Source organism: Monomorium pharaonis, chromosome 5, assembly GCF_013373865.1.
Source record: "Monomorium pharaonis isolate MP-MQ-018 chromosome 5, ASM1337386v2, whole genome shotgun sequence".
Taxonomy (NCBI): Eukaryota; Metazoa; Arthropoda; class Insecta; order Hymenoptera; family Formicidae; genus Monomorium; species Monomorium pharaonis.
Genome location: NC_050471.1, coordinates 28344022 through 28358446, shown reverse-complemented (window position 1 = coordinate 28358446; position 14425 = coordinate 28344022). Strand labels below are relative to the sequence as shown.

At 42.7% G+C, this 14425-nt stretch overlaps 1 protein-coding gene across 1 annotated transcript; it reads left to right on the top strand.

The window, feature by feature from the left end:
• The first annotated feature begins 816 nt into the window (after positions 1-816).
• LOC105837526 lies at positions 817-9603 on the top strand. Its single transcript, XM_012682385.3, has 6 exons — positions 817-1580; positions 3256-3968; positions 4726-5812; positions 6070-6224; positions 6673-7815; positions 8109-9603. The coding sequence occupies exons 1-6, from the start codon at positions 1578-1580 to the stop codon at positions 8209-8211; spliced, it is 3204 nt and encodes a 1067-aa protein (XP_012537839.1). The 5' UTR covers positions 817-1577; the 3' UTR covers positions 8212-9603.
• Positions 9604-14425: the final 4822 nt, after the last annotated feature.

Genomic DNA, 14425 nt, shown 5'->3' with positions numbered 1-14425 from the left:
ATACGGCGGTGAAATCCATCTACTCAAGTATATATACAATATACATATATACAAATAAATGCAAACATTAATTTATCTGCATCAAATATCGTGATACTAGTGCATGAACAAATATAATCCTTTACATCTTTTTTTCACATATTTATAAACAGTTTTAAATAAAGAACATAATCATTCTAATTAGATATTATAGCGTCTCTCCGTCTCCCTCCGCTCTGTAGAATCGACATTTAAATAACATTTTCACTCCACACTACTCTAGAGAAAAAACTCTTATTAGAGTGACAAGTTGCTCGAAAAATTACACGAGTTCAGTTTTCACCCTTCTAAAGTAAAAATCATTTATTCTTGAAAAAAAAAGTAAAAAATTAACCTTGTGTAATTTTCAACATCATCGACATATACTACATATTATCTGCAGTGGTGCTGTGAAAACAAACATCAGGGGTCTTTGACTTCCGCTCGGAAATCGGTTAACCACCCCGAGAGCAATCGAGATGCCGTCCTGATAAGGAACATCTATGTAAATTCAGTTCGTTATATCGTTCATGGATTCGATCGGGGGCGAATAGCACATTTTCCTCGAGATACGGCCAACGACGGTCTTAACCGAACCCGGAGGGCGTTTACTAGGGCGCAAAAATTCCGATAAACCGCCGAGGAAACGTCGCCGCAGTGCGAGATTACAATCTGCGGACAGCTTGTCGTCTCGCGCCCGTAAATCTCTTATAGGTTCGCCCACAAATCTACATTTCCAAAACATCCCCCGTTCTATCCTCTTCCAATTCCCCCCCCCCCCTCCTGGAGCGACTTGCTCTCCCCATCCGATCGTATCAGCGTTACGATCGCGCGATCCCAATTGATAGATCCACGAGGACCCGAGTAGATCCCGCAACTTCTTCTTTTTCCTTCCTTCCTCGCGTCGCAACCCTCGGCGCGACGACTTCGGGCTTCAGGGTGTTACGGGACAGAGACGGAGAGAGAGACGGAGAGAGAGAGAGAGAGAAAGAGGTCGGTGATGAAAACGAGAGAGAACGACAGGCCGATCGATGCATTGAGGCGCCTAGTGGCCATGCAGGCACACCAGGCTCCCTTCGCCAGCGCAGAGAGCTCAGCCCCCGTTCGGTTCACCCCCTGCCCCGGTATGGCTTGCAGCGGCGCGGCGGCGCGCGACGCGGACTGGCTTCCCTTCTTCTGGGGAAAGTGCCGTGGTAGCGTGCAGTTGCGCATCGACCTCCGGGGCGTGCACAGCGGAGTTAGCGGGTGCCGGCGCTCCTTGTGAGTGCAGCAGCAACGACGACGACGACGGCGGCGGCGGCGGTGGCGCGTAGGCGGGGTTCCTCGTCGCGCTCTCCCTCCTTGGGAGGCTGAACCGTGTGATCGTGCCGTCGGGGGATGTCGTTGTGTCGGTGCCAACAATCACTGCCGATCGCGATTCTTAACTTCGGTTCTTCTCACTTCCGTTCGCTTATCTCGCTTGCTACGAGCCCAGTCATGCTGTCAGCCAAGGCCAACATCCGAATCGCAACAACGTTGGAATCGTCACTGTGATATGCTCGTTTCGCTGGCGAGCTATTATGGTAAATCGACGAACTTGGCCCGCGCCCTTATCCGTTGAATTATCTATACAGGGTGTCCCAAAACATGTAGGTCGACGCTCGTAAAAAGAAAGGTGGAAGAGATCGAGATCAACATAAAAATCCAATATTGTCTTGGGTTAGGTCTTGGGTGAGGTCTATTAATTTTTCAAATTATGCGAATGAGAGCGCGCCGAGGGAAGAGCTCGATCAGCTCGAGCCATAACACGGAAGAAAAAATCTATCGTGAATGTATGATAAGCTTTCATTAATTTGCTGTTCACAATTACGATAGCAATTAATTAGATTATTTGCACATTCCATACGTTAATATCTCGATTATTGTTGGACCTAACCCAAGACAATATTGGACTTTTATGTTCATCTCGATCCCTTCTACTTTTTTATGAGCGTTGACCCACATGTTTTGGGACAACCTGTATTGTATATATATATATGACAAACGAGATGCCGAGATGGAATTTAATTAGCGCGAATGTTTAGAACAGGTGTTTACGACGCGGCGACCCGCTATACACATTTTACATCCGAGACCGATCGATTTAAATCTCCGACCCGACTTGAGACGCGGGCCGATGCTAATGCGGTTAGTCCGTGGTCCGTGGAACGGGACTCTCAGCTGCTGCACAAATCGCATTACGAATTAATTTAGAAAGTTGTTGAAATTACAATTGTACATTGAGAGAAAAGTTGATTTGACTAAATATTATAACTTAATTGAACTTTTTCAGAGTTCAAATAAATTTATATATTTAAATTAAACTCATACATAAACTCAAGAGATTTCATCGGGATGTAGAACAGTTTTATATTTATTTATTTTAAATATATAGAAACTGCTTTTTTGAAACTTGATTACATTTCCTTAGTTTAAATATTTACTTGAGTTTAAATATATAACTTGAATTGATAACGTCTATAAATTTCTTTACCATTTTGCAATTTTTGCAATAGTTAATAAGTTGTTAATTACAGGCACACAAAAAGTGGTTGGTCCGGCGGACCAGACTAATCAATCCTTATGTATTTTAACTCGCTGAATTCAAATCCAAGATCAGAATTGCTGAATTGGCTCATTTTTTCCTAATTTCAAAAACATACACCACTTTTTTTGTGTACCTGTATAATCGATAATCATTAACTATTGCAAAAATTGCAAAACAGTAAAAGACTTTTCTGTTCAGTTTAATGCAATCTACCTGGTTGTAAACGTTGACGGAAGGTTTACACGACACCCTGTATATTTAATTAAAATATTGTAAATACTTAATTATGTAAGTTTAAATATTTACTTAAGTTAAATATATAACCACTCGAATTGAAAACATTTATAAATTTCTATTTATATATTTAACTAAAATATTATAAATACTTAATTATATAAAGTATTTAAATGTTTCATTGTGTGATTACATGTTTTTCAGTTCAAATACCTATGTATTTAAATTAAAGACATGAATACTTAAAGTAAAGAAATTTAATTTAAAATTTAGCTAGTTAACAATTTTCTTAAAATTCCTCAGGAAATTATAACTACATATATATTCATTATAATTACATATTTAATTCATTATAATTACATAATTAATATATACAATATTAAAATAAATCTTTTTAGAGACATACACATATCACAGATTAATTTCTCGGCGAGCAGGAGATAGCTGATGCCGGAGGAGGATCCAACAACAACAGGCAGCAATACCTTCGATCGCCTCATCATATTGGTATCATCTCGCTGTTGCTGCTGCTGCTGCTGATTGCTGACGCGTCGAACGGTGGCGGCGTCGGGGGTAGCACAGGTGGCGGAGGCGGGGGCGGAGGCGGAAGCGGGGGTGCGGGCGGCGGCGGTGGCGGTAGCGGTGGCACTGGAACTGGAACTGCCACTGGCACTGGTGGCGGCGGTGGCGGTGGCGGTGGCAGCGGTGTCAGCATCATCGGCAGCGGCGTCGGTGGTGGCACTTGCGGGTTGGCCGAGTTGACGTGCCGGGACGGCCGGTGCGTGCCAATCGACGCTTACTGCAACGGCGAGGATGACTGCGGCGATGGTAGCGATGAGCCGGCGATGTGTACGCCGTGCAATCGCACGTACCACGGCCGCGAGGGGCACACGTACAAGTTGGATCTATCGAGGCCCGCCGAGGAACGGCTGCCATTCCTCTGCCACCTGACGTTTACCGCGGCCGGCCAGGGCTACGGCGAGCTGGTCCAGTTACTGTGGGACGCCTTCAGCGTCGGCCGCATCGACGCGAACGCCGATAACTACTTCACCAGCTGCCCCGAGGGCTCGCTCCAGCTCGCTGAACTCGGCAGGCACTTCACCGGCGGCTCGTGGTGCGGCGTCAGCGAGGGCCGCGCGTCCTACTACAGGTACTCCCTTTAAGCTCGCTTGCAAAAGCAATTGCAATGAATCTTCAGCTTTATCTTGATTAAAAAATATCTCGTTTGGATACGATCCCACAGAGAACAAAAGCCTCTTAATAGATGTCCATCAGATGTCCGTCAAAGCGTCCATTATAATAGACATCTATCATAGTTATGTATGGGTCCCTATTGGATCCCATTCCTCTATTGCGGGAAGACAGACATTTAGTAGAATTACCGAGGATCTGATAGAGGACCTAATGACCGTCATGTTTTATGTAGGGCAGCTCATTTAATTATAGTTTTGCAAATTAAAGAAGTTTATTATTATTATTATTACTAATTACGTAGAAGAAGTGTTTGATTTTAAAGTATTAAAATGTTTTGCATCTCTCATCTCCTTTTTTAATATTTAAAAATGTTTAGTATTTAAAAAGGCAAACAAAGGCAAACAATTAAATTTAATATTTGGATCACATTGAACCAGACACGATTTTTCCCATTTTGTCGGTTCTGCCTCAAACTCGAACATGTACAAGAACGCAATAAAAAAAAAACAGTTTTTAAATATTAACAGATAAATATTAAAAGAATATAAAAGAAAAATATTAAAAGAATATATCCGAATTTTTTCAGACTTTGTAAAACCTAAAAATCGTTTTTTAGAAATACCTGTCTACCGGTGACCTAGATAGTCTAACTAAACAATGAAACACAGTAGCCCGTATGTAGTGTTATTAATAACTTATTGTTATTGCTGTAGTGAAACCAGTACGGTCACTGCCTCTATACGGCTGTTCCACGCGCCGTCTGCGGTGCCATTCGAATTTCGTCTACGTTACCGCTTCGTCGCGCGTAATGAAGCGGTCGCCCGACTGGGCAAACCAGAACTGCCGATCGAGCGGGGTTCCCCGGTACCGGGCACCTATTGCTCTCGCAACTTCTACGAGTGCCACCTGAAGCAGTGCCGGCTGCAGAGCCCGAACTACCCCGGCGAGTATCCGCGCAACGCGAGCTGCCTGATCACCGTGCGCCAGAAGGAGGTGCCCACGTGCAAGCACGCTATGATATCTGTCAAGAGTATGTACAACGGTCCGGTCGGTCTCAGCACCACCGCCAACACCAGTCTCAGCGTCTGGCAGGATTGCTCCCCGGACAGGGATCGTCTGATCTTCCGTGACGGCGCGCGCACGGAGGACCCGGTCCTCCTGGTGTACTGCGGTGGCCCGCTGCCGCAGGTGACCGCGCGCGGACCTGCCATGCAGGTGGAGTTCCGCAGCTCGCCGGTCGCGATACCGCTCGGCGCGTCCTCGATGCGGCTCGAGCTCGACTTGCGGGTGATCTACGTCGACTCGGACGGCCTGGACTACGCCAAGGGCCCGCAGGGCTGCCACTTCTTCGTGAACGGCACCGGGGTCGGCGCCAAGCGTAGCGGAACGATACGCGCGCCTCTGCACGCGCTACCGCCCGGTTCCAGCTGCACGTGGAACATCAAGGGCGCGACCGGCGACCGCGTGTGGATATACTTCTCGTCGTACTCGCAGCGCGATCTCACCGGCAACGGCGAGAACGGCAACACGACCACCGGCCAGGGGCCTACGCCGGACATCTCCGCGGCGTCGGTGTGCGCGGTTAAGCTCGTCTTCTGGGACGGTGCGCCGAACACGGGCCAGCTGATGACCATGCTGTGCGATGACACGCCCAAGCTGTGCGCCCATGCCGCTCTTCGTAATATCACCAGGAGTACGAGGCCGTGCACCGAGGAGGAGAGCTACCTGACGACCGCGCCGAGCTTGACCCTGCGCATGGAAACCGTTCTCGGCACCGCTCTTCATCCGATTAACTTTCACGTGAGTACGCGCGGGATATCGCATCTCTCAGCCACCTGAAATATCTCTCCGTTGTCTTTGATTTAATTGAACGGTTCGATTTAATCATATATAATCAGTATTTGATGTTACCTATATATAAAATTTAATATATAGATAATATTGTCCCCTTTCCATGACCCAAATTGAAATAAAATTATCTGCTTGCTAAAGTGTGTCAGTAAAAGTGGGGCCAATCCTGGATTTGTATAGTTTATTGATTCTCATTCTTGTTCCAGGCGCGATACGAGTTTATTTCCACCGTTCAGAGCGGTGAACCCTGGGGCGACGGTGTTTGCAGCCGGGTGTGGCGCAAGGTGCACGTCGGCGAGGTGATGTCGCCGCGTGACGTGCGTCTGTTTGGCCGGGGTGGTACCAGCAAGCTGGACTGCAGGTAGGAACGAGATTGAAATTTCAGAATTATGAATATACAGTATGTTTGGTAAAGATTTATGCAATCTTTATGAGCAGATAGAGCGCATTAAACTGAACAGAAAAGTCCTTTACCATTTTGCAATTTTCGCAATAGTTAATAAGTTGTCGATTACACAGGCACACAAAAAAAGTGATTGGTTCGGCGGAACAAACTAATTAATCCTTATTTTGACTCGCTGAATTCAAATCCAAGAATTGCTGAATTGGCTTATTTTTTCCTAATTTAAAAAAAACACTATTTTGTGTACCTCTGTAATCAATAACTCGTTAACTATTGCGAAAATGGAAAAACGGCAAAGGACTTTTCTGTTCAGTTTAATGCGCTCTACCTGTTTATAAAAATTGCATAAATCTTTACCAAACACCCTATATATTCAGTTTGACACACAAATCCCTGATCCGCGTAGGTATCGTATAGAGGCCGGCGGCGGGGAGCGAGTCCGCTTGACGTTGCACAACGTCAGTCTGGGCGACTCTACCATGTGCACGAGCGATTCGGACCCGCACACCGGTAAGCCGCGCTGCGTTCAAGAGGTCGGATCCAGAGACGCGCGTCTAGTCATTTATGAGGCGCCGTGGCGGGACGTGAAGCTACCACGGACTTGCCTGTGCGACAACGCGTCGCACATACCGCTCACATATATCACCTCCGGCCGTGCGCTGGAGATAACTTTCCTGGTAGATCAGCAGGCGCCCCATGAGGATTTCGACACGATCTTCTTCTACGCCAGCTTCGAGCTCATCCGCGTGCCGGAGTGTCCACGAAAGCAGAGGATTCGTGGCGAGGGTGGCGAACTAAACTTCGTCAATCCGCCGTTGTCGAGGCCGGACATCTATTGCGAGGGTCTTCCATGGCTGGTGGAGGCGCGCGAGAATCGGTCGCTCTTCGTTCTTACCTGGGGCTGGTTTCTGCCGTTAGAGCCGCCGCCAATCACCGGCACCGAGACGTCCAGCGGTGTCAGCAGTACTGGCGGCGGCACGACCACCGGCGATCAGGTCAAATGCCCGACCACCAATCGCATCCTCCTTTATTCCGGCTGGCCGCCGAAGTTGCTGAAGGTGGTGTGCCCAGCGCCACCGGGCTCCCGCGAGTTCACCGTGCACGTGTTCTCGCAGGAATGGCTGGGCCCCACGGAGGAGGGCAAGTGGCCGGGTCCGCCGAGGCCGCCCGCGTTACTATTGGATTTCGTGGCGAGGGAAGCCGGCCAAGCGGCTGCCTCCTGGCTGGAGATCTCCAAGAGCCGCGCCGCATTGCGCCGGCAACTGCGTCTTCCGGAGAGAATGGCGGGCATAATAACTGAGAACGATACGAACGGGATACCGTCGTACATCGGCGACTGCCCGCACAAGTGTCCCGAACTGGGTGCGTGCATCGCCGCCAGTCTCTGGTGCGACGGCCACGCGCACTGCCCATCCGGCCACGACGAGGCCAACTGCGGAAACGGCGCGCGGTTGCTCGGACTGCTCCCGCCCACCATGTGGCTCGTTGTCGCCGGCGTTGCTGGAATTGTCACTGCCTTCGCGTGCCTATTCACTATTCTTATTAGCAGGTAACTTGAAGCATGAAAAATAAGAAAGTCAATATTAATTATTCCCCCCCATTCGCATTAAATATCGATATAGAACGATGAAGTTTGTCTGTCACACAGTAATTGCAAACATTTCTTAAGTGCGCGAGTCTTCGATATCTAACAATGTAAATATTATTACTATTCTTCATTATACCTCTCACTAATTGGAACTTAAAAGATTGGGTTCATCTTTATATTGAATGTTTAGGTTTATTTATACGGCAAATAGAGAAAATACTCTCTTCTTTATCTTAAACTCTATTTTTTTCCAGATCCAAAGCTCGCACAAAGAGACTTCATTACAAGGGGCCGAAGAAGAGCAAAAAACCGCGACGTGCGCCAACCGAGGAGACGCTCCTCGGGGCGGCATCCTGACAACAGCCGCCCGGTTACGTGGAATACATTCACGTAGACCGGGAAACGACTGTCTAGCGATGTTAATTCTGTGCTTCACCGTCCAATGACTTCTCTACTTGATAAATCCTCCCCCGTAGTGCCACATACATATAATCGCGCAGCGGTTGGTGGCGAGGTTCCTCGGCTTCTTCCTTCCTACGTACACGAAGGAAGAAGTAGTTTTACGCTCCTTCGTACTCGCCATTACTTATCTCATTCTCTTTTCTTGTCCGGTCTCTGTGTCCCCATCTCTAATCATCGCCTTTTTTTCTTTCCTTGCTTATACGCTGCGCGTTTTATAAAAGTGAGAAATGGTACATCGAATCGACATCAATTCGACGTCGAATCGATGCCGAATTTATTATCATTTCTCGCTGGGTAGCATCTTCTCTGAGTCTGGCTGAGTTTGTTGCCACTCATTCGATGTGTTAGCCAATGTCTTGTTGAGATGGTAATGCAATGTCTCAGTAATCGAATTTGACCCATCATCCTAACGACTTTGGCCAACACGTATGTCGAATGTGCGGCAAAAAAGAAATTGAAAGGAGAAACAACCTGAAATTCGTGGTGTACAAGCGTTTGTGAAAAATAAAAGAAAAGATGACTAAAGATAGAGGCACAAAGAAACCGGGTAAAGAAAAGAGTATGATTAAGATTGCTGACCAAGATCTTGTTGAAATGATAGATCGATCAAAATCGATCGTTATTGAGTTTATCATCTCAACAAGGCATTGATTAGCGCATCGAGTAAATGACGAAAAAATTGAAAGAAATAACAGCCCTCACGACGTGCAAACGTTCGAGAAGAGAAAAAAAGAGAATGATAATTAGAGATAAAGAAATAAACCGCGCGGGCAACAATCTCAATATCATCCTTTTTCTTTTGCCCAATCAATTTCTATATCCCTATCTCTAATCATCTCTTTTCTTCTTTTCTCGAACGCTTATACACTGCGAGTTTCAAGCTGCTTCTTTCAATTTTTTTCCACCTACTCGATGGCCAATATCTGGTTGGGATGATAATACAATGTTTCAATATCGAATTTGATCGATTATTTCAACAAGATCTTGGCCAACGATTTCAATACAATCCTCTTTTTTGCTCCGATTTCTGCTTGTATCCTTATCTCTAATCATTATCCTTTTCTTTTCCTTTTTTTTTTTCGAACGCTTGTATGCCGCAAATTTTAGATTGTTTCTTCTTTCAATTTTTTTCACCCACTCGATATATGTGCTGTCCAATATTTTGTCTCATCAGAATAATAATGAAATTTCTAAACATCAAAATTTGATTCCAATCCAACAATAGCTTTTTGTCAAATGAAATGTTTAAAGAAATAGTGGTAAAAAATAAAATAAAATGCAGTACAATTTAATTATCTTTAAAATTTCGCGAAACTTCCATTTCTACACTGAGAAAAAAATATTGTTGATTTGACAAAATTTTCCAACTAAATTAAAATTTTGTCAGTTCAAGAATTTATGCATTTAACATAAATGAACAAATTTCAACTTAAGTATTTAATAGTTAATTGAAATATATAAATGCTTAAAAAGAGAGACAAAATTTAATTTAATCGGAAAATTTAGTCAAATTAACATTTTTTTCTCAGCGTAGAAATCAGTCGGACACGGAATACTCACGATGGTATTCTGTATCCATACTTTAAGAATTCAGATTCGTACATCAAAGTCTGTATATCAAGTAGGTGTCAAAAATCGAAAGGAAAAGAATGGCCCACATAGCCAAATGGATCCATGAAGTGTGTACTACATGTGCCTGTAATGTGTAACTGTATTCTGCAATGTGCTGTTTAAATCTCCGAGAATATATACACCGGTCTAAGGCGTTTCTCTCTAAAAAGCAGTAGGTGGTAAAAAAAAAAAAACTCGAGAGGTCTCAGAGCCATTACAAAAGACCAATATATTACGAAAAATGAAATACAAAACGAACAAAGTCCGTTACTCCAAGTTCATTAAAATAAAGCGTTCGGTAGAACGTTTTATTAAAATTGTGTTCAACTACAATGATGACAAATATTTTATGAATTTTTCAACTCGTGCTCGACCACATAGACACTGGTGTCGTCGTCACGTCTCGTTCGACGACCGACCGCCTGGATGGTGTCACGTTGAACCTTTTTCGACTCACAAGAGTCACGAAACTCCTAGGAATAATCATTGCCACTTGACTTGAGAGAGGATACGACCTTAGAGGCATTCAGGCATAATTCCACGGATGGTAGCTTCGCATTACCTGCCGCTCGACCGAGTGCGTGAATACCAAATGTTTGAACTTTGGATTCAGAGGAACAAGAGTCCTCTCTTATTGAGCAGAATTATTATCGCAATGATATAGCTAGGGTAAAACTAACTTGTCCCAGGAAGTCTCTCCTTCGTTTTTCCCCCCCTTTCCCCATTTTTCCCCCCCACGTGATCTCGCTCAGCGTCGACTTACGTTGAGTCGAGTCGAGTCGAAAAGGATCTATCCATCGAATGTCTTCTGTCTGCGAGGTATATACTAGTGGCGTACTTATTTGTGATAGTCTTCTGACTCCTCCATATGCATTTAATTACAATTACGCGCTGTGTTACCTCTATATACACACATACGTATGTATCCCATTGAGAAATGGTTCCCCCAAAAAGATGTGCGATCACACAAAGTTCCAATATCCTTTTAGAAGTTGATCCGAAATCCATCAGAATCAACGGAAACTTCGACTTTTACTTTCAACAACGAAACAAACGTTTCTCCCCTGAGGAATTATTTCTGGCTGAGACACATACATAATACATACACGCGCGCGAGCAAATTTTCAATTTAGCTGTAGAATTAAGCGTGTCTTGACGGATGGAAAGTAAATCCCGTGAAGCTACGCGGCACTCGGGCAAAGTCTACCTTTCAAACGCGATTATTACCTGACGATACATTAACTCGTGCGTTCTCACACATATAGTGATAATTATTTTAGAGGCTAGAAGAGAAAAAAGAGAGAGAGAGTCATATCTCTCGTGAGTTATTCTAACAAAAATAAATTATATATATATATAATAGATTAGAATTGAGAAAGAGCATTTTACGAGAATAAGATCATATATTTCAGAATTATATGGATAATGGAGATTAACTTAAAAAAAAAAATGAAAGATGTTGAAGTATAAAATGTGTAGCTACCGATGTGAAGATAAAAAAACAGGTCAGGGTTCGTAGAATAGTATTATACATGTATAGAACGAGGACGCTCCGCCGCGCGAGAATCCTCGCGGCGAGACTTAACAAACATACTGCCTTTTTCACACGTGAGATCGTGTTCCAATGTCGATGGGAATTGCTTTAAAGACTTTGCGTCTCTCGATTCGAGCTCCAGATAAAATTTAATGAAGTTCACAATTTTTCATTTCACCTCCGTATCTTCCGGAATATACGTGTATCATTTCTACATATTCTCCTCTCTCCACATGAAATATATACATTATTTTTATATTATATTATTACGAAGTATATTAATGTTGCCGATTATTCAGCATTTAAATTGATTCAACGATAACCTGCGTTTGTCCGGTGAAAAGTGCTGCTGCGTCATCCGGTGTTTAGATGAATATATTTATTTTATTTATTTATCGAATACGTGTATATATATATATACACGACGGACGACGTTTGTATGATATAGACTTATAGACTGTAAGAGATGGAGGATGGCAAATACAGGAGGAAAGTCTGAAATCGCATTCGCACCGTGCAATATATTCAAGAAGCAATATTCTAAAGCGGTGGGGAGAAAACAACCGGCTCACGCGATCTCAGATTTAATACTCTTTGCTCTGCCAGTATTCTAACGAAAATACTATTGCGATACAGATATTGATAGAGGTATATATATATATATATTATATTGCGATATATCGGGAGAAAATGATCTCTGGCTCGATCCGCATCGACCATTTCCGACTTTTGCTCCTTTTTCCCTTCCAGGTAGTTTCAATGAACCTTGTACATATAATCTCCGATATGCGTACGCATGTATATACATTACATAGGGCGTTTCAAAGCTTTATTGGCAAGCCTCCAGAGCGGCTTTTCGAAGAGGGATGTTCCCTGTCAACCTTATTTTTTACGTAATAAGTCCGTTCCTTTTAACTGAGCTTCTTGCACAGTTCAGTTTTTCTCTTTAATGTAAAGGAAAAAAAAAAGAGGAATAAATCATGCAAAAGGTTCAGCTAAAAAGAACAGGCCTATTATCTACCCTCGGTCGTTCGTCACGGGGCTGGAATTAGAGTGTAACGAACGAGGCACTCTTGATCTCATGTAAAAAATTTGATTGGCGTAAACATTTAACAATACAAGTTTCTATATTTCGATTAATTCGCTAAGGAGTTTATTTAAAATAATAAAGTCAAGAAAAGTTATCAAATATGAGAGAGTTCTTTCAATTGAAAATAAAATAGGTAAGAGTATAAACTTTGATAAAATAATTGATGATCTACGGTTGTCAAAGCACGAAAAGTATTATCTTAAATGAAAAAGTACATTGTCTATAAAGCTTCAAAAGAATTAACGTCATACAAAATATAAATACAAAGAGAAAATAGTTTTTTAAGAGGCACATTTTTATCTCGTTGCAAGAATCATGATCGGTTTTGCCACTCCAACGTTGTGGAAGCTTGCCAAGGGATTCTGAATATCTCTTATAATGTTAATTTTATACTATGTATACATAGCAACATGTAATGGAGCGTAAGGTGTTGCATAATATGCGTACATACGGCGCAGCCCCGCCTGGTCTTTTTTTGAGGACGGCTTTGACCGAGCTTCGATTAACTTAATCGGCCATTAATTCAACCAGCAGAATTGTTTAAAACAAAATTTCTGACTGTGCAATTCGATATCTTTTATCGTTCCTTTTGCGTTGAGGAAGAAAAAATTAGTAATTCTATTTATGAAATTATAAATTTATTATTCCATTCATTTGACAAATTAGCAATTCTCTATCGATGTTACTGAACAGTGCAGAATATTATGATAAATTATATCCATTTCTATCAACGTATAATAATTCTTCGAACTAGAAAAAGATAAAAAATGAGCGAAAGAGATTAAAGTTAATTTACATTGATAAAAGCGGACATCAATCGCTGATTAAGTTAATTTTTCTGAAGTCGTTCTGAATTGCTTATTGAACAAAGAAATTTTCCCGGGGCGCTTCGTATTAAAAATCACGTCAAACTGCGCGAAATTAAGAGGACTGGAGATTGTAGCTCAATCAGTCAGCACAAAGCGGACTAAGCTTAAGGACAACTGACTGATAAAATTTTAATCTCTAATTTGCATTTCGCGATGCGTGGCTAACTGCGAATTCGATCGTCTGTACCACAGGCGGAACTGGTGATGCATGTTGAAGACCACTGTACATGGATCTGTTTAACGGTAAAGATGTAATGCAAACATGTCGGCCGACAAAAGAGAGGCAACACTGTTGCACTTTTTAGTAGAATATATATTGGATATTTTACCGCTCAAAGTGCGCTCATACGACTCTTATCGCCCTTAAGTTTCTTTATGTATAGTGGTTTTCACAGTATTAGAACAGAGGACTCGTTCTTTGTAGCTGAGCTTTCGATATTTCTCATCCTTCCTCTTTTTCCCCCTTCAACCTCCAATTCGTGTCTATTTCATTTGAAAGATACCGACAGAATAATGCAGCTTATACAAAGGCCAAACCCCCATGTTTGTTCTTCGTAGCTGAAGCTTTTGTACCTCCTTCCCTTTTTCGCGTTACTATCTGTACTTTAATTTTGGAGAAGGATTTTCAATTCCATGCAATCAATAAAAAGATTTCGGTGTTCGAAAAATTAGTGATAAAACAGAACAGTTTAGTATCCCCTTAATACTGAATTATGTATCTATTTCATTTTAAGTGCGGAAAATTTGAGCGCAGCTACAAAGAGCAGACTAGCAGAGAGAATTTTCTCTTATTACTAGAATTTATCCTTATAATTATTAATCGTGAGACAACGGTGTGAAGAATTTTACTTGGTAAAATTCTATACTAAATTTTACTAAAATTATAACAAATGTTATAAAAATTTTTCTTGTCCATATTCCACGATTACGATATGGTTTTTGGAGGTAAATTCTAAGAGAAAATGTTCTCTATACTGTCACTACATGCCTGCCGAATTCGCTATA